Raw genomic sequence first — 22,658 nt, 5'->3', positions numbered from 1 at the left:
TGTGTGTGTGTGTGTGTGTGTGTATATATATATATATATATATATATATTTAACACCCTCAATTCCAACAAGGCTGCAAGCAACCACTATTAGAGTCGGAAATTACTGGAAGAGAAAAGATGAAGTTTAAAGTGCAAGGTAATGATTTACAGACTTTGAAAGAGAAAGGGCATCATTGGAATACTGTTGCCCTATATATGGCAACAGTATTCCATACAGGACGGATTTGAGATATATAGAGATAAAGAATAAAATCCGGAGTAAGAAAGTGTCAAGCTTGATAAAGAGATGCAGCCATAGTGGATGCTAATTTTGCAATGGATTTGATATATGGTTTCTAAGAAAGATCGGAACTAAGAGTTAATTCTAGAAGATAAAGGGTAGATGACTCATTGAGTACATTACCACCATTCATAAATATATATACGAAGATCTAAATTAATGCGATAACAATTGGCTGAAAATTGAGTTTTATCTGAATTAAAGTTCACCAGTCACTGTGACCCTAATGCTGTAGCAGTAGTGAGATCTTTTTTAAGTTCAAATGCCTCCTCTAAGTGGTCAGAGAGTGTTGGCTTCTTATCAAGATAAGATTAAATGGCAGTATCATCAGCGAACAATGCCACCTTAGTGTGAGAATTTCTGGAAGATCATTTATATAAATTAAAAAGAGTATAGGGCCAAGGATTGAACCTTGAGGAACCCCCAAAGTTACAGGATATGAAGAAGAGTGCTGTCCATTGACGACAACTTTTATACTACGATTGGAAAGGACATATTCAATTATCTTAAAGATGTTATCTGATACACTGTTAGAATAGAGCCTATGGAGAAGATCAGCATGCCAAATTTTATCAAAAGCTTTAAAAAATCTCAAGAGCAATAGCCTTAACCTCTCCATATCTATCTAATGCACGATAAAACCTATCAGTTAAAACTGTTAGACGAATCAAATTGTTCCCCAGAATTTTTGAAAATAGGGATAACAGATGCTGCTTTCTGGAACAGCATGCTGGAAAACATGAGCCTAATTTTTGAGATGAAATATTAGATTTCATGACCTGAGAATAGCAGGCTTTGGAGTTAGACAAAACCTATATATACATACATACATACATACATATATATATATATATATATATATATATATATATATATATATATATATATATATATGTATATTTATACGCATATATATATATACGTATATATATATATATATATATATATATATATATATATATATATATATATATATATATATATATATATGTGGTGTACACTAGGATTTTGGTCAGTCGTCCGAAGGGTGACTGAGAGTAATAATTTAGTTAATCTTGGTCGCCCGCCATTATTTTGAGTCGCCCGTTATCATTAAAAAAAAAAAGTTTTGTTTATGTTCTAAATATGTTTTAAATGAGTTTTTTTAAGTGTGTGTTTTCACTATGAATAAAATTATATTTTCATATTTGATAAATATAAAGTTATAAAAAAGATTATTTATCTTTTTTCAATTTCAGCGGTTACGATACATTATATTTATTATAATAAAACTACTGTTGCATTTATAAAGTAGCATTTAAAACGTATTTTTATTTGCGCCACCTTTTATGTAATTTTATGTAAACTTTAAATGAATGAGAATTGTGAAAAAAGTATTGACACATTTATACAGTAGTGTTTAAAATGTTTTTGGTATTTATGTTTGCATCACGTTTTATAAATTAACCTTAGATTGAATGAAAAATGCAACTTTAAAAACTTTTTAAAAAAAAAGTTTTTTAAAAAACATTTAAACCCCTATAACATTTTTAGGTTACATTAAGTATTTTAACATAAACAAGTTTCGTTACATTACGTGCAAAATGTCCATTATTTTTACGTAACCGAGACGTAAAATTTTACGTAACGACACGTAACATTGTTACGTAACAATACGTGCAAAAGGTCCGATATTTTTACGTAACCGAGACGCAATATTTTACGTAACAATACATAACATTGTAACGTAACGTTATGTGCAAAAATGTAATTTTTACGTAACCGAGATGTTACGTATAACGTATTAATATGTAACATTTAGACCTAATAAGGTGTGATCATGGTCACCTACGGCGGACTTTCAATTTGCAACATTTTGAATTATTGTATGCGATAGCATAATTTATTGATGGTTTATATTTTTGTCACAGCTTACACTTATAGCCGAAACAGTTTAGACTAAAAAAAAGAAACCTTTGTCTACAGTGTAAGGGGTAAACAGATACTTTTACAACTATAGCAATCACACTAAAACTCAAAACATTGACCATCAATACTAATAAAAATTTTTATATTACTTGATTGTAACAAAAACTTACCGTAGTATACTTAATATGAAATGCAGAATGTATGAGATTGTCAAAATTGACATTATAAACACATTTTTGATTGTGGGGTAATAAAAACAAAACAAATGTTGCTCTAATTAAATAAAAAAAAATTAATAAGGTTTTGTTTATATAAAACGTTAAAACGTATTTTGATTTACGATATTGTAATTAACATTAATAATAAGTCCTTTATGAGTTATGTATATATTCAAATTTCATTTAAAATTTATTGATGACGATCAGAAAAATGCATTTAATTCAGAAGTTTATTAAAACGAAAAAAAAAATTAACATAGTAATAATATAATCTGTGTACATTTTGCCTCTAATTACTGTCTTTGTTAAACGAAATATCATCGTTGCAAATATCATCAAAGGCGTTACTGTCAGAATTATCATTACCAATAGATTCAGGTGCAATACTAGCCTTCTTTGGTGCCCGACTAGGTATGCCTATTAGCCTGGCTTCTGCCTTGATTACTGCACGTTTTGCATGCATTAGCATTCGTTTTAATTGATCCCCGAGCGCCTCTGCCACCCTATGGACGTTAATGCGTTTTTGCGATCTTAGCTGCAGAGAATCTTTAAAATATAAAAATAAAATCTACATCTTTAAAAGAATAGAATCGATAAAAAAAATAAAAAAGATTTATCCAATTATATAATTATTGAAATCACATTAGCACAACAGTAAAACTTTTTTTGATAAAATAAATAAATTTAGCGGCAAGACACCTCGAAAAATGCCCCAAATTGTCCCCAAATTATTTGACTTTGAGCGCAAGATAAATCTCAATATTTTGTAAAAAAAATTTTTTAATGTGATTATAATGGTCCAATTTCTTTTTTAGATTATTGTGTATTCTGGTTTTTTGTTTAAAATAAAATAAAGTTTCGCAAAATTTAGTCAAAAAAAACAAAACTTTATTGCGTATTTGCCCATAGTTATTTTTTTCCTAAATCTTTTTTTTTAACTTAAACAACATTTATGAAAAAACCGGAATACATAATCTAAAAAAGATTTGGGTCATTATCACATAAAAAATTTTGTTTTCAGAAAATATTGAGATTTACCTTGCGCTCAAAGCCAAGTAATTTGGCAACAATTTAGCGCATTTTCCGGGGTTTTTTGCTGCTTGAGCACAAGGTAAACGTCAATATTTTTAGAATTTTTTTTTTGTAATCATATTTTTTTTCATATTTGCTCCATAATTGGTTTCTTGAGTATTTTTGTTTTATAACAAAAAAATTTTTGAACACCCCTAATGTCTAGTTTAAAAGCCAAAAAATTCAAGCATAATTTTAACTATCATTGCTAATTGTATACGTATAAATGTATTTCTAATTAGGAGTCGTTCATTAAGTACGTATGCTTTCATTTCAACCCTTCTTCCCTCCCCTTTTTTAGTACCCTCCACCTCAATAAAAGAACCTACCTTTTTTTTAGTACCCTCTACCTCAATAAAAGAACCTAAGCTTTTAAAGTACCTACCTTTTTTTTAGTTTAGTGTTTTCTTTCTTTTATAATTGACCCCTGACCCCCCTTCCGTCGTAATTACGCCATTTACAGATATAAATATAAGGTACAGACGCAATGGAGTGTTCATACATCAGCTGTGTATTGTTTCATGTACCTCAAAATAATGCTTTTCTACAGCATTGAAATCTAAGTTTTAATCAAAAAAGTTGCAAAGAAAACTTGAGTATTAAAAATGTTTTAATATGCCGTCTTCGGACTTATTAACGATTTACGTCGTTTATAAGACTTAAAAGAAGTTTTCTTTTAAATCAAACCCACTAGCAATCTGAATTAGCTATTTTATAAGAAACAGGAATTATTTGAGATCTTTTGTATATAAAAAAGATTAAGTATATATAAAATAATTAGATAGGATTGCTTGTGGGTTTTATTTAACAAAGATTATTTTCTAAACTTATAAATTTAAAAGCTGTTGATCAAATTAAACGTGATGTAACTTTATATAATCTAAATGTGAGACAATTAAAATACATATAGATTTTTTTGACGTTATAGTTTGACGTTATAGTATGACGTCTTAGTTTACACTTATTAAAAGTGCACTGTTATAATTATAAGTGTCATGGTTTTTTTTTAACTTATACTTATAAGTTAAAAAAAACCATACTGGTAACTTTTAACAATATACAAAAAATTAGTTCTAATTTTTTTTTGTAACAAATTTGTCACCAAAACAATGTTTCGATTCGCGAAGTTGCAATTAACTAATTGCAACTTTGCAATTTGAATTTTTTAACAAAAAAATATTTTTCTAAAACTTTTTTTAGTTATTTATGCCTTGACAAATGCATCGTTAAATACCATAACTCATAAATGAATTACAGTATTTAACAAATTTGTTGAATTAACAATATTGTAAATGCACTGAATACATTTTTCCAGACCATTACTTAATATTTAATTAAAAGTTAGAGAATGTAACCTTGTTACCAATTGTAACCGATTAAGACGTAACGTAACTTTAAAATGTTATAGGGGAAACTAGCGTTTTAAACATCTTGGTATTTTTATCGGGCACTCACTCTTTTTTAAAGAGAGAAAAAAAAGTTTTTTTGTAATTAAACTTTTAATGAACAATAATTGAAATATAAAATAGCTTACAAAGTTTTTTTGAAGTTATTCTTTATAAATAAAAATATATCATTATATTTAAATTATTTTTAATAATATAACAATGGAATGTTTTTTATTATAGAGCTTATAATAAAACTTTATTTGTATATTAAAATTTTATTATATTATTTAAAGAAGGTGTTTTCAACAAGCATTTTAACAAAATTAAATAAAAAAAGTTTATATTTAATTAAAAGTGTTTGATAAATAAACTTTTAACATAAGAAATTTTTATAATTTAATTTTGTAAAAATGTTTGCTAATTAACAGCAGTTATGACTTCAAAACTTTTATTCATTTTTTATAAAGAACGAAAACTGGCGTTCTAATTTAAACAGAATGACGTAAGTTAATAGAAAAGAAGGAAAATAAACTTCAACAATAAGACTTTAAAAATATTGCTTTATTGTTATGTTAGATTAAAAAGTAATTATCAAAAGCTGTTTCATTGATAAAAATTAATACTTCGTTGATAAAAAGTAATAGTCTTTCGAAAAACAAAAGAACAAATTTACCTTTAGTTGCAACAATGTTACTAACTGTAGAAATGTAAACTGCGGCAAAAAAATAAATTTGAATAACGGTAACATAAATTTAAGTAATAAGTTAAAAAATGAACCAGTTTTATTAGTCGCCCAGCCAGGCAATTCAATTGCATCAAAACATTATTTCCAGTAGCCCTTCGAAAGATTTGAATGGCATTTGCCATCGGGCGACCGCAAGTGTACACCACTAATAAATGTATACACACACACACATATATAGCTTTTGGAATTAGGGTCAGCATTCGGCAATGCTGACCTAAAATTGTTTGAGGTCAGCAAAAATAAGCCGATATTGTTTCAATGATTAATGGTAAAACCTATGTGTCAAATTTTTTTTGCCGACCTCTAATAGTTTAAGTGTGTGTGTGTGTGTGTGTGTGTGTGTGTGTGTGTGTGTGTGTGTGTGTGTGTGTGTGTGTGTGTGTGTGTGTGTGTGTGTAAAATTCAGTGCTTCACCAATTCAAGCCTGAGTATCAGCAACTTAATTATTTTATTAAAAAAGATAAAAGAAATTTGTTTTCTGAATTCTATTTTGACAATGAATTACAAAAAATATGAAAATATAGTAAAATCTTGGCATAAAGATAACTTCATGTGCATTTTCATGTCAAAGGATTGTAAAGAGATTTTTAAGTTATAGGAGATACTACTCATACTAGTCTAGTCATAGAAAATACTACTCTGTTGGAAATATTTTTTCAGCTGATATTTTTGTTAAAAATTACATTGATCTAGATTTTTCAGATTCAAAGAATAAATTTTTGTTTTGCTTATCTTTCATCTTGAGCAAGAGGATAAAGAGTTAAGTCTGTATTTAAAATCTAACACTGAAAATAATAATATACCATTATTATATAATTCTACTTGTTCAGATGAGCCTAGACTTAAACAGGAACCAAAACAATAAACTTTTTCTTTTTTTAGAGGCAGGTTTATCGAGAACCCGTCTTTGCCAGAAATTATTATGATGTAGACAAATACAGGACGGTTTAATAGGGTCCATTGAAAAACAGAATTTTTTTAAAATTGCCTTGTAATAGCTCTAAATATATGCTATATAATAAAATATCACTGAATTAACAAAAAATTTTGAAATTAAAATATTTTTAGAGTTGCCTCAAAAAAATTCTTCAAAAGTAGATCAACCTAGTACTCAAAAGAAGCAAAGTTTTATAAAATGTTTGAAAATAATATTTATTTTATGTAAAAATTATTATTTTGAATTACATTGCATAATAACTATGGTTTTTCAACTAAAAATAAAAAAAAAGTGCATTTTTACAGATTTTTCGATGATATTTTTTTTTTTAAAGTTTTTTTATAAAACAATTTTTATTTTCGAACTTTTTATAAAATTTCACTTCTTTTGAGTACCAGGTTGATCTACTTCTGAAGAATTTTTTTTCCCCAGAATATTAGGGGCCCTAAAATATTCAAGGGACTAGAGGCAACTCTAAAAATATTTTAATTTTGAAATTTTTTGTTAATTCAGTGATATTTTATTATATAGCATATATTTAGAGCTATTACAAGGCAATTTTAAAAAAATTCTGTTTTTCAATGCACCCTAATGGTTTAACTAGACTTTCATGAACCTTAAATTAGGTATTTTATGGATTTGTGCACAGAATAGAATAGAAATTGATGATTTGAACTTGCAGATTATATTGAAACACTATATTTTATGTAAAGTGAGAGGGTTGCCATTCATTAATATAGAATTGTCGACAGCACTGCGATAGTTATTTGCAGTTTTTTAAGTGTCAGAATACAATGACCTTTTTTTGTTTGACACACCTAAAGTCCCAATATTGCATAAAAATACTGTCTAAAATTTTTTTCTAACACTGCTGCCATTATACCTTTTTTCAACAACTGTCAGATACACGGGGTCATATGCTTGGGTTTCAACTGCACTTTATCGCCAATTTTTTATCCTTTAAACTCAGTCAAAGACATTTGTGTTGATTCAACTTAGTCAATTCAGGAATTTAAAAACATTTTTAATGTTGGCAAATTAATGTGCCATGTTTTGATGGAACACCTTTTAAAATGTTGATTTAGAATGCAGACATGGGTATACAACATTTTGCTCTTGTGTTTTTTTTACTTTCCAATGAATTCTTTCAACAATTCCATTTCACACTTAAAACAGTATTACATTTTTGTGTTGCAACTTATCTATTTTGTTTTGCTTTTTTTCCATTGTTGGCATTCTTTTAAATTCATAAGCAATATTTTAAGTAGTTAGCAATTTTCTGAATATCTGAAGCCTTTGTCGAATTTACATTTCGCATTATCCAACACATTTTTATAGGTTTATCACAAGTCAATTCAGATTTTAACCAATTAAACACATGTTAAGAATCAGATTTAATAGAGGCATTACTTGGGTTCCATTTTAATGCCATATTCAAGCTTTCCATACATGCATCAAGTTTACCTACATTAATATGAATTGCACCAGACTTTGATCAAAGCCATGCCCACCTTGCATTATTACAACTCCTTGGCTAGCAAACTTGCATCACACCCTAAAGTTAAAGATGCATTTAGTTTGACATTCTATACACTTTTTTCTAACTGACAACTTAATCAAGGAAATACAGAATTTCAATTTTCAAGTGCCAATTTATAGTCCATTTTAAAGAGTTACTACAGTTTTTTTTTAATAGTTGTTGTTACAACCATTTTCCAACCATATAGCTCTAAAACAACAATGTTGACAATGAGGAACAAGTTGAGTATCAGAGTTTTTCTTCTAGATAAGTTGGTTTTACCACAGCTAAAGAGTTCACCACCTGTTTGTAAATATGTCATTTATTTAATGCAATGCATTTGACCTGAAATGTTTAAACCTATGCTCTTTATTTGTATTTGTTGATTTGTAAAGTTTAATTTAGAATATAAATATATTTTGTGATTTTTTTGTTACAGAAAAAAGTCTGCCATTCATTTTTAAAGTATTTCTTTACTTTACTTCTAAAAAGTAAAATTGAAAAGAATGTTACTTATAAGTAAATTGTTGTTGTTCACAGAAGTTAATAATCTTTATTTATAATAAGTATTATGATTTAACACTTAATCATATTGTTTCGGTTTATTATTTAATGCACATTTAAAATGCATACACCAAGCACCAATTTGTTAGGTAGCATATTTAACACTAATTTTACACTGAATTATTCTGCCCATTTGTAGCAACAAATCACTTTGTAGTTAAACAGCAGTAATTTTTTGGTTTATTATCAAGTCTATAGTAGGTAGTATTGTTTTGGGATGAGTTCTTATACAAATACCTAATGCGAACTCGTCCCATTTAGGTTTTTCTGGTTTTGTTGACATTAGTAGCAGTCTTTTGCAGCATATTTGAGCAAGCATTTTTTAGCTTTTCCACCAACAGCTAAAAATATATCAGAGTATTAACAGTGCCATGTTGTGCATGGATGGTGTACCTGTTCGCCAGACCTACTTGCTCTTTGTGAGAATAATGTGAGTTCAGCTGTCTCACTATGTAATCTTAGTGTTGATGGTTATCTTATTTTAATTTGTAGAGACTCCAATAGTTACATACTTGGCCTGGGCATTTACTTTCATAAGAACTCCCTCATTTATCAGGAAACTGGGTTTGAATCCACTATTCTTTTATGTGCTTTTATTTAGCACCACTTCACACTATTGCCTTTCTCTTTACTCTATATTCTCTCCTTCATCTCAAGCTGCACTCTTTTAAATGTTATTTCTGATCAAACTGACCAAGCCCTCTCTTTTTATCAATCAGCCAATATCGTTGTTGTTGGTGACTTTAATGCTCATCACACTGAATGGCTTGGCTCTAGTGTCAGTGACTCTGCAAACATTAAAGCCCATAACTTTTGCTTTTCTCAATCTCTAACTCAAATAACCAATTTTCCAACTCGTTTTCCAGACAACCCAAATCATTTATCTTCTCTGCTCGACTTATGTCTTGTTTTTAATCCTAGTCAGTACTCAGTTTCTTCAAATTCACCTTTAGATGCTTCTGATACAGCTTGATCTCTCTAAAACTATTTTCTCATTCTTCTTCATCATCAGAATACCCATTATTATCATACCTCTTACAACTACCTTAAAGCTGACTGTGATTTTTTCTGTGATTTTCTTTGTGATGGCCCTTGGGTAAAAATTCTCCATCTTCCTGCTGATAAATGTGCTTCTTTCATAACTTAGTGGATTCAGGCTGGCATGGAATCTTTTATTCCCTCCCGACGGTTTCAGGTCAAGCCTCATTCTTTTCTATGGTTTAACTAGGCTTGCAGAGCCGGAGCCAGAGCCGGTAGACAGATCTTCCACGATTTCTGTTATTTGTAAATTGCAACCATGAGTGATAACGTAGAAGACAAGAGGTTGTATGATGAACTGAAATGGTTTGCTTATCGCGAAGAGGACGACGTGTTTTTTTGTCAAGTTGATATTAGTGTAGGGGAGGAAGTCAGCAAACTTTGCGGTGAAACTTGCAAAATGCAGTACGAGGGAAAAGAGAAACAGAAAAAAAAACCCACCGCCAACATGAAACGCCATTTTGTCAATAAACATTCGACACTTTTGACAAAAATTGTTGAGGCAAGAGAGCAGAAACTGACGAAAGAGAAGGCCAAAAAGGAAAAGAAACACACCTCATCCATTTTTGGAGGAAATCAGAGTTCGACTAGTGAGACAAGAAAAGTACAAGCATCCATCGATCGCTTTCTCAACAAAGTTACCATCACAATTTCGAAAGAGGACTTTAAGAAAGGCATGAACATGATAATTCTTTAAAACGGCGTTCCCTTTATCCTATTCAGCAGTGAAGGAATCAAGATTTTGACTGGCGAGTTGGCAAAAAATTTTGACCTTGAAAGTCAACCGGGATTCTGCTCGAAGTAAAATCATGGCTTTGGCTCAACAAAAGCGGGCTGAGTTAAAAACCAATCTACAAGGAAAGCTGGTTTTTCTGAAAGTCGATGGAGCTTCAAGACATAATTGAAGCTTTCTTGGCGTCAATGTGCAGTTCTTCATGGATAGCGAAATCATTCTCAAAACTTTGGCAGCAGTTGACAATCATGCCAGACACAAGGCAAAAGAAATTCAAGAATCTCTTGAAGGCGTGCTGGAATCATATGGCATCAGGAAAGAAAATGTCCTCTGAATTACGACTGATAACGGATCGAACATGGTAAAAATGGTTGAAGACTTTGGAAAGACAGATGAAGAAGGTGATGTCACTGACAAGTCTGCTGAAGAACTTGCTGGCGTCGAAATAGAAGAAGAACTTGAGGTTGAAATTGAAGGCAATCTGCCGGATGCTAATATCACTGACGACGACGTGTTTGAACAGCAGAGGCCTTACTTCAATGAAATATCAAAAAACATGAACACCGTTAATCTGCAACGTTGTGGTGCTCACACCTTGCAGCTGGCTGTTAAAGATCGCTTGGAAAAACGAGGCATTAAGTCTCTGGTTGGCAAAGCTCGAGATGTAGCAAAAGCTTGTTGAACGTCGAAAGCAAATGAATTTTGCAAACAACACAAAACTAAAAAGGTACATACAATATAATCGCAAATCGCAATAAACGAAAATGTTTAAATGAATATTACTAAGAATCTGAACTTGAAATTTAACATTTGTCAATTGTGCATTTTCGAATGTTGAAAACATTCAAATTTAAAAAAAAATTACTCAAATTTACATGTTGCAATAATCGACAATGCAACCAGATGGTCCAGTACATTCAACATGCTCAACCGCCTTCTTGAGATGTGTGATTGAATGCACTGGTAGCGGAATATAAAACCTGTGACTTTACGCTTCTAAATTACGAGTGGAAGCAAATAGAGGAACTTGCTCGAGAAACCGGCAGTCGCAACTCAACAATTCCAGAGTCAGGATCTCAGGCCTGGGAACTTTATTTACATTTGGGAAATTCTGAAGGAGGAGCTAGTTTCTGGTGAATTCAAGACGTCTGATTTTGGGAAGAATATCAGGGATTCAATGGTGCATTGGGAATCACTTTTGTTCGATAATCTCTTTTTTTGTGCTGCTGTCTTTGTAGATGTACAATATCAATGCCTTCTTGGATAAGAGCAACAGGTTTTTATCTCAGTTTTCAATCTATTATTTTTTTAAACGAAAATTGGAATTTGAAGTTACGTACTTTTGATGAAATTCAAAATACTGTTTCATTTAACTTTACTTTTTGACATTCTACTTTCCTTAGTGTAAGAGTATGATTATAATTTATTATCTAAGAATATCTAAACAAATTATTATCTATATCTAAGAATAGATTATAATTTGTTTGAAATTTAAAAACATTAAAAATGCTTTACAATATTTCAGTTGATTGCTGAAGACACTCTGTGGAAGATCCAGAAAAAGCTCAATGAGCAAAAGAAGTTCACAATCGAAGGGAGTGGAATTGGTTGTCATGGAAATGACTCTAGCAAGAGTACTGGAAGCGGTTTGGAAAATGAAGAGGAATCCGAGGAAATGAGTACCAGAAAAAGGATGCGAATTCGAATGGAATGTGCTCGGAAGCAAAAAAGCAAGCAGTGCAGCCAAGACATTGTTAGTCATAAATGATTGGAGGAAAAAGAATTCCGAGAGGCTATTCAAAGTTTGCCAAAGCATGCTCAACAGATCATGAAGAAAAAGGATGATGGAAATTCAAAGTGCAAAACTGTTTTGGACGAAATAAAGCTGTTTCCTGAGTTGATCCAGAAAGCATGCCAGATTGCTTCTGCTCTTCCTATGACGCAAGTCAGCGTGGAGCGGGTGTTTTCTGGCCTAAAATTTCTGACTCCGGACAAAAGAAGTCATATGGAATCGGATTTGATTGATAGCATGGTTTTTCTTCGAATGAATAAAGAGTACATTTGACTTTTGAGTGTGTATTGAAAAAAAAAAAAAGAGAAAACATTTGGAATTTGGAGTTTAATGCTAAAAATGTTTGTTGAAAAAATTTTGTAGAAATGACCAGGCAATTGCATAAATTTGCAAGTACGAAATGAAAGGGTATATAAAAGGGACTGATTCTTCAAAAAAATGTAATAGTTTATTTTTCATTCATTAAAAAATTTATGAATAGACGGCAAGGTATACTTTTAAATCTTATTCTACTATTAACATTATAAGGAGCTGGAGCCGAGTTATTGCTGGGAGCCAGAGCCGGAGCGGAGCCATGAAAAAAATTGGGCGGCTCCACAAGCCTGGGTTTACCTCACATTGTGCTGCTGCAATTTCCAATCAAAACCGTTACTTCCATATCTATCAGCAAAACAATTCTTCAGAAAACAGACATCTGTTTACTATTGCAAGAAACCATTGTAAAAAGGTTTTGTCAAACGCTAAGGCCCGCTATTCTCAGGTCATGAAATCTTGTATTTCATCACAAAAATTAGGATCTCATGACATCTGGAAAACCTTTAACAGTGTCTATAATAGGGGCAAATCTATTAGCCCACCTTTCTTGCATAGTTCAAACTCAAACTTTTCATCAATTCAATCTCTTGATTCTACTAATTACATCATACCTGACAACCCTCAGAATGAGGTCGGCAATAAATTGCCGACCTCAAACTGTTAGAGGTCGTCATAAGGTTGGCAAAAAATTTTATACCTAAAGGGGTTACCATAAAACATAGAAACGAGGTCAGCAATTTTGTGTCAACCCTAGTTCCAAGGGTTGTACCTGATATAGTCGATAAACAGGTTGATCCATTGCTTGACATTCGTATCACTCCAGCTCTAAGCAGGAAAAGTGATTTCCTGCTTAGACTCTTCTACAACTTGTGGTCTGGACAACATGCCTGTTATAGCCTTGCAGAAGTGTTTTCCGAAGCTGTTGTCTATACTTTCAAAGCTATTAGACAAGTGCTTATCAGAGTATTGTTTTCCAGTCAGGGTATTGTTTTCCAGCCTGCTGGAAAGCAGCATCTATTATCCCTATTTTCAAAAATTCTGGAGAGCAATCTGACTCGTTCAACTACCGTCCCATTAGTCTTCTTCCTATCATAAGCAAGGTTTTGGATTCTTTAATTAACAAAAATTTAACCTCTCATCTTGAATCTAATAACTTACTTTCTGATCATCAATATGGGTTTCGATCTTCTCATTCTACAGCTGATTCGCTAACAGTAATAACTGATAGTTTTTATTGTGCATTAGATAGATATGGAGAGGTTAAGGCTATCATTTTAGACATTTCTAAAGCTTTTGATAAAGTTTAGCATGCTGGTCTTCTCCATAGGCTCTCTTTTTACCGTGTATCAGGTAAGATTTTTAAGATTATTGAACCCTTCCTTTCCAATTGCAGTATAAAAATTGTCCTTGATGGACAGCACTCTTCTTCATATCCAATAACTTCAAGGGTTCCTCAAGGTTCAATCCTTGGCTCTATACTCTTTTTAATTTATATAAACGATCTTCCAGAAATTCTCACACTAAGGTGGCATTGTTCACTTATGATATTACCATTTAATCTTGTCTTGATAAGAAGCCAACACACTCTGACCGCTTGGAGGAGGCATTTGAGCTTGAAAAGGATCTCACTTCTGCTACAGCATTAGGGTCACAGTGACTGGTGAACTTTAATTCAGATAAGACCCAAATTTTTTTAGCTAATTGTTATTGCAATAATTTAGATTTTCCAATATATTTATGAATGGTAGTGTACTCGATAAGTCATCTACCTATTAACTTCTAAGATTAACTTTTAGTTTCAATCTTTTTTGGAAACCATTTTTTTTTTGTAATTCACCTGGCCGAAGGCCACTACAGATGAGGAGGCTACTTGTGGTTATAATCCTCTCTCAACTCTATAACTCTAAAACACGAACCTTGGCAAACAAGGCCGTTGCAAGGAGAAACGAGTTGAGCGCGGTATTATCAGGGACAAGGTGGGAATCAAACTCGGAACCTCTCCCTTATGAAGCGAGCGCTCTACCACTACACCACTACCGCCTAAAATCATATATATATAATAAATCAAATACATTGCAAAATTAGCAGCTGCTAAGGTTGCATCTCTTTATCATGCTAGACACTTTCTTACTCTGGATTATATTCTTTATCTTTATAAATCTAAAATCTGGCCTGAAATACTATTGCCATATCTGGGGCGGATTTTCTAATGATGCCCTTTCTCTTTTAGACAAGGTGCAAAAATAATGCCCTTTCTCTTTTAGACAAGAAGTAAAAACAAATTGTAAACATAGCTCGACCTGCTCTTGCAGCCAACCTCCAAACATTATCACATTGTCGTAATGTTGCTTCTTTTTCTCTTTTCTTCCAATAACGTTATAGTATTTGTAGAAAAGAGCTAGCAATTCTCGTGCCATCTACTAAAATTCATTCTTGTGCTACTTGTCATTCAATAAAGTCTCATGCTTTTTCTGTGACTGTTCCTAAGTGCTCCAAAAACTCTTATTTGTCTAGTTTTTTCCCTCAAACATCAGTTCTTTGGAATTGGCTTCCATCATCTTGCTTTCCTGATTCATATAATTTGCAATCTTTTAAGTCATCTGTCAATCATTATCTTGTACTTTAAAGTTTATCTTTTCTCTACTAGTAACTTTTAACTCTAATAGTGGTTGCTTCCAGCCATGTTGGAAGTGAAGATGTTGAGAAAAAAAATATATTATTTCACATAACTCCATTAATGAATTGGCCACAAAGTTCTTTCTTTGAAGGCAAGAACTTGCAATCTTGAGCTGCACAAAACACTTGATGTGCTGGAATCACTCAATACAAATCAAACTCACCACAACAAAATTCATGATTATAGAATCATGAATTTTGTTGTGGTGAATTTGATTTGTGTTGAGTGATTCCAGCACATCAAGTGGTTTGTATATATGTGATTTGGACGGATTTCCATAATGCTATTTTCTCATTATGAAATTAAAAAGTTGAGGCAATTACATTAATTACAACACAGTATCTTTTGACCTGTCTTGCCTGTCAAAATATTTTTTAGATCTGGACATCGTATTTTTATTATGATAGCTTATACAAACAGTTTTTAGTTTTTTAGATTTTATTAAACTGAATATAATATTAATAATATATAACAATACCATAAATACTACATTTTGAAAAAAACAACAACTTACGCCTCTTTGTCTTGTGGAACAGCCAAAGCATGATCCGCTAAGAATAAATCATGTGTTCGCTTAATAGAACGAAATACAAGTGTGTGAACAGAGTGCTTTGTTATTTCCTGTTAAAAAAAAAAGAAATAGAAATAGAAAAAATATATATCTTTGTAGAAGTAAAACTCTCAGGTAATCCTACAGGATTACTTTAAACTATTCTTTATTGATTTAACAATATTAAGCACTTTATTATCTATTTAATTTCTCTCTCTCATATATATGTGTGTATATATATTTATATCGTCGTGTTGATTTGACAAGATTCTAACTGATCCGTGAGTAGTTTTGAGTAAATCAATGTCAAAAATTGTTATGTTCCTACAATAAAAATTTATTAGTATCAATTAGAAATATTTTTTACTCACGGTAACATAAGCATTTACCTTTGGTATCACTATTTGTAATTAAAAAGTGTTTTATTTTTCATTAAAAAATAAATACCCCCAAAATGCAGTTAAAACCTTGTCATGGTGAAATAGTCATATCTTCATAATGACAAGATTCTAACTGCTGTTATAACGGTAGATACATTTATATACATTTAGATAACGGTACAGATACATTTAGATAATGCTAGAAACATTTTAGCTACTTTAAAATTTTGTGATTGAAGTAAACTACTTTTAAATTTAACTGAAACAATAGTATAATAAACGGTAATTACCATATTATCTAACAAGATTCAACCTTTATATTATATTTAATAACCATTATGGCTTAAAAGCTTAAAAGCTTTTCATTGCATACTGTCATTTTTATAGGTGAAGAACCACTGGTCTTGAACACAAAAGAAAATACAGACTTTTATTGTGCAAGTTTAAATCTTTGGTTCAACATTCAAAACTCTAGAAGTTGATAGGGTAGTCCTAGCATTTTTCTGTTAGGTTTTTTCATCTTATTGAGCTTTTCAAGTTAGCTATGCGCATGATCCACCTTCTGGTTACATGACTAGGAAGTAAGGATTTTGCAGTGTTCAAGTTAAGGCTAGCAATCTCCCTTTATAAATGTAACACTATTTGATATTATACTGATTTTGAGAGACGCAGCAGTCGGACCAAGTAACTAAGTTGCGCATGTCACTTTCCCTCTGCCATAACATCCAATATCTTGCAAGACACTAGAAAAATGCTTGTTGGTATTGTCCACCATTGATTAAGTCCATAATGCTAAGTATTGTTGTTTGGTTGTTATATAATATGCTGCCGAGTTAATCCCACTTTGCTTTCTCATATAGTTTCATTTCCAACATAATTAACTTAATTTACAACACTTTTAAAAGTTTTTTCAAGTTATTTTAAAAATCTTTTTTATTTAAACTACAGCCTACTTTTTAACATTGCATTTTTAATATTTCATTACAAATTGTTTAATTTTTTTAATATTACTAATGTATATGATTTAGAAAATTAAAATTATATTATTTTGTTCATAACTATATTCAAAATTATACATTCATTAACTGACCATTAGAGATGAATAACAAACATGCATGGTTGATTGTTGGAAACACAGTTGAACATACTTACATTGACTGACAGTTTAGGATATGCATGGCAAAATGTACTTACATCAAATAACGATAAGTTTGTGAGAAGACAATTATTTCAACGCTGATAGAAACCAGTACCAGAGGTAGACTATAGTAACTTGTCACAAATAACTAGACATCTAATTATTAAACAATGTATATTGTTAATTTATAACACACAATTAGATATTTTGATTTAAGGGTGAGTTTTTTTTTAAAAGATCTTGAAATCACTATTTGTTTCTTTGGTTTTAAGTAATTAGTCATCAAACTGACATACAGTCTGTTTTAACTTCACCAGGTTCATTGGGAAGCTTTCTAATGAACCAGGCGAAGGAAAACAGACTGTAGAAGAAATTTATAAAAGTGTTTTTAATAATTTATTGCTTTGTTCTTTAAGAACATTTAGCACACTACAATATATATATACATATATATATATATATATATATATATATATATATATATATATATATATATATATATATATATATATATATATATATATATATATATACACATATATATAGACACACACACACACACACACACACACACACACACACACACACACACACACACACACACACACACACACACACACACACACACACAATAAAAAAAAAAAACTCAATAAGAAAATCAAAAATTAATAAATTAATTTTTGATTTTCTGCATGATCCTATCAAACTTTATCTATGATTTCGTCCATGTCTGCTTTTACTTATTTGGAGCAGATTGGTCAACATTGTGATCAAAGAAAGCCATACATTATACAGGTTCAAAATAAATGTATTCTACTTACAGAAAATGATAAAATTAAAATCTAATTATTACACCCAAGTCAAAAAATCAAATTTTTCTGAAAATTTGCATATTTACAAAACTTGAATATTTTTAAGTAAGGAAATCATTTAATGAAAAAATTGTTTACCCACAGCTGTGTTTTGCTATAATAGTGGATAAAGTTTGCATAATAACACTTGCTCAGCTGTGCAACAAATTATTATATTAATAAAATATTTAACATTAATATTCAAGAGATTTTAATTTAACTTTCAAGAGTTTTCTGGTAGAATAGTTCACCATTCGCCATTAAATAAGATTTTAGTTTTTTCTTATAAATAATTGCATTTTTTTTTTTGTCACAGATGATATTTGGAAATATTTTCCAAAGTTTAAGACCATATTTGGATAATGGTCGATTACCAAAACAATTGCTGCATTTTGTTTCCTTTAATATTAGTGTTCTTTCTGATATTGAGTAGTGAATTAAATTACATAATGACGTTGGTGCTTCCAGAATAATAGATTTGTGCATTATTAAAAGGACCTTGAAATATATTCTTTCTCTAATTTTCAGCTGATGCGATTTGTTAAATTCCTGGTCGTTTACATGATTTTCTATTCTAGTTTTAAATACCAGTCTTGCAGCACAATTTTGAACAGACAGAAGTTTTTTTAATAGTGTCTTTTCAATTCCAAAGTAAAAAGAGTTGCAATAATCTAGCTGTGCAAATATTAGTGAACTTACTATGGTGCACAAATCTTTGTGCGATTTGTTTTATTTTGGAAGAATAAATGTGACATTTTTCCACTCATACTTTTTGTGATTGGTTAATTGACATGTGTCTAAAATGCCTTGAGAAACTGTTATATGTATAAAGTAAATGTGTGAGATAGATCAAAAAAAGAGATTCATAAGATATTATAAATAAATATTTCATGAGAGTAATATTAAAAAAGTTATATTAAATATGCATTAGCTATAGCTTATATTAGTCAAACAAAATCCTCTAAAAATTTAAACAAAAAACACTTAAAAATTGCAAGAAAAAGCAGAAAAACACGAAAAAAACGCACACAAAATAAAAAACCAAATAAAAGAGTTGCATAAAAAAACTTATTTTTAGCAAAACTCTCTTTCTCTCTCTCTCTCTCTCTCTTGAGGTGGCCCCTCTAAATCTCATTCAATTTTTTAACAGAGTGCCTTGTGAGAGCCAATAAAAAGTTTTAAGAATAGGGACAGATCAACTTTTGGATGTATGGGGCGTTGGATGCACCCTAGTATATACATATACATATATATATATATATATATATATATATATATATATATATATATATATATATATATATATAATAAAACAAGACACTCTGTTAAATTTTTTCAAAATTGAACGAGATTTAGGAGGGCCAGCTCAAGTCTGAAACTTGCAACGAGACCCTAAACAGAAGAAAAAAAAAGTTTTTTAAATGTATGCCATGTTGGGTCTCAAGAAGAGCGAAATTTTATAAATTTCGCTTTTCTTGAGACCCAACAACAGAAAAACATCAGGGATATTTCAAAAATATCCCTGATGTTTTTCTGTTACCACATTACATAAAGTAATCATAGGTTTTTTTTAAATTAAATTGTTTTTTATATCAGTTATTAAACTACTCTTTCTGAAAATTTCCAGGAAATCTGATGTGCACATTCTGAATATAGGTTGCACCAAGCACACAAGGTATTGTTGTGAATAAACAAATTTTGAAGCGTTGTTATCCTAGGTTCGCATAGTAAAGTTTCGCGGACCACAAAGTAGTTTAATTGAAATCTGATTGGTGCAAAACACTTATTCTTTTATTTCGCCTAAAAACTAATTTGTTAGCTTCACTGAACAACCTATAGACTTTGATTTTACTTTATTGCTTATATTTTTCATATAAATATTTTTTTCCACCCTACAGTGGATTTAGATAAAAAATACAAAATTTTGCAAGCTGCTATAAATGTCCTTTATAAATGGATAATGCCTACATAACCCTAAACATTCAATCTATATACTTAAGACTCTACAAATGACAAATCTACATATCAATGGTGCTTTGTGCACAACTAATTTGCATTTATTTTTATATAGTAATTATAATATATACAATTGTGTGTGCGTTTATACAGAAATACATTTATGTGTGTGTGTGTGTGTGTGTGTGTGTGTGTGTGTGATGTGTGATGTGTGTGTGTGTGTGTGTGTGTGTGTGTGTGTGTGTGTGTGTGTGTGTGTGTGTGTGTGTGTGTGTGTGTGTGTGTGTGTGTGTGTGTGTGTACAGGGCTCCAATTATTAAAACTGAGGCTAAAAATAAGGATTTTAAGGAAATATTTTCACAAATTTTTGAAAGAAAAAGTAAGGAGAATTAAGGAGCAAATGATTACATTAAAAACAGAATCTTATTTTTTTCAATAAATTTTAAATAAAAACAGAGAAATTATTATAAATTAATATTACTTTATATATATATACATAGATATAAATATATATATATATATATATATATATATATATATATATATATATATATATATATATATATATATATATTTAAAAAAATATAGGTTTGCAAACTAACAAAGAACTATATATCTTCTTCTTTATTAATAAGTATAATCCATTCACTTTAATAAAATTTCCTAGATGATTTAAAAATAGCAGAGAAATCAAAGAGAGCAGTCAAATTTTTACTTTTTTTAAAGTTATTTAAGGACATTTATGGAGGTTTTTATTTTTTAAGGATATTTAAGGTTTTTAAGGAGGAATGGAAACCCTGATATATATATATATATATATATATATATATATATATATATATATATATATATATATATATATATATATATATATATATATATATGTATATATATAAAGCATTTTAACAACATGGTAACATATATACAAAGCATGTTAATAACAGCTTAGCATGTTGAGAATTTTGCTGACAACTTTAAATTAGCCATATAATAACATGATTTTTCAAACGATTTAAACATAAAGAGAAAAAACACTATATATCTAAACTTATACTCTAACTTGGCAATTTTAAAGCTGCTTAAATGGAGTTGAATCAACATTAATCGCATCGCATTTGTTTATACAATTCTGCCCCGTGAAACAATCTTAAAATGAGAAAAATGTAATATGCTCATTTTTATATTTAATATGCCAAATATTTTTTTGAATGAATAAAACAGACAAAAAATATTTATATATTAAAAAATAGTAATCATAAATAACATAATTTAACTATTATAGGCTATTTAGCTGTATAATCAAAATATAAATAAAAACAGAGAATAAGGACAAACTACCTCCGCTAAAGTGGCTGCCATTATATATAAACGAACATGGTGCGAATGTTGGTGCTAAAATGTATAAACTGCCGTCAGCCAGTATAAGCAAAAAAAATATAAATATTATTATTGATGTAATTTTAAAATATAAAATGTCATAAGTGTAATGTAAAATTAACAATTAATAAATGAAAGTTTTATGAAGGTGGACCAAATATAAACTAAGTCGCGTAAAATGTCAGATATTGATAGTATTAAACTGCCATCAGGCAATGTAATACTATTAATAGAATGCATTTTGTCGGAGATTTTTTTCTTCTTGTTTGTTCTTTGTTACAAACTATACAAATAAATAAAACAGAAATTATAATAATAATTTCTTTAAAATAATAATGATTTAAAAAAAAAGCAAAAACTTATAGAAAACCGTGAGGACATCAGAGTTGTTAACGAGGTCAAAAGTTACAAGACAAAAGCCAGTAGTTTTTAGGTCAAGGCAAAGAATAAAATTTTCAAGACTAAGGCCTATGCAAACATTTTTAAGACCAAAGACAAAAATTTTTGTCTTACTTTAAGGCCAATTACTAACAAAACTGTATGTAGCAAGTGCTGTGACAATAAAACCACATGTTGTAAAAATAGACCAAGGCTGTGCGCAATATTCAACGAAGTCAATAAGAAAATATACTTGTAGCTATATATGAAAGTTGAAAACAAAAATACATAAAAATTAAGAATGAAAATTTTTAAATCATTAATTTTATGTTTTTTGTTTGAAGGCCAAGATCAAAACAATCAAGGCCAAGGCCAAGAGTTTCAAGACCAAGGTCCTAATATTTGGCCTTAAAGCAAGACCAAGGCCAAGGGCTAACAACTCTGAGGGAAATGCGCTGAAATTAAACGCGTATAATTTTAACGGTTTAACAATATTGTGCCAAAGGATCTTTTTGCAGTTGCCACGAAAACGGCTAATATCAAATATAGCATGAGTGCTGCGATTATATTTGTTAATGAGCAACTCATATCACAATATTTTAATTGGGGCACGGGTAAAATTTTCTAGAAGTTATACTCAGTATGTCGTTTAGGTTGAAAGTATTAATACCGTCATTATATTCCACTTTATATTCAAGAAGGTAAAATTAACTAATACAGATACCTAAAATTTTTCGAGATTTGTATAGGACTGATTAACTTCATAAGAGTTGCATATGTCAGTAATGTAGATAGCTACATCGCTACCTCAATGTCTGTCTTGGCATTTTTTTAAAAAAAC

General features: G+C 30.1%; 1 protein-coding gene across 1 annotated transcript in view; it reads right to left on the bottom strand.

Annotated features, from left to right (window-relative positions):
- LOC100211391 (pleiotropic regulator 1) overlaps nucleotides 1-21,476 on the bottom strand; it is a 71,531-nt gene extending 50,055 nt beyond the window's left edge. The window contains exons 1-2 of the mRNA XM_065814633.1: nucleotides 21,401-21,476; nucleotides 15,702-15,808 (exon numbers count right to left, since the gene is read on the bottom strand). Of these exons, the coding sequence (XP_065670705.1) occupies nucleotides 15,702-15,808; nucleotides 21,401-21,421 (128 nt within the window). The 5' untranslated portion in view covers nucleotides 21,422-21,476. The remainder of the gene's footprint in view (nucleotides 1-15,701; nucleotides 15,809-21,400) is intronic.
- Nucleotides 21,477-22,658: the final 1,182 nt, after the last annotated feature.

Source organism: Hydra vulgaris, chromosome 12 (genome assembly GCF_038396675.1).
Source record: "Hydra vulgaris chromosome 12, alternate assembly HydraT2T_AEP".
NCBI classification, from domain to species: domain Eukaryota; kingdom Metazoa; phylum Cnidaria; class Hydrozoa; order Anthoathecata; family Hydridae; genus Hydra; species Hydra vulgaris.
This window is presented reverse-complemented; position numbering and strand designations above follow the sequence as displayed.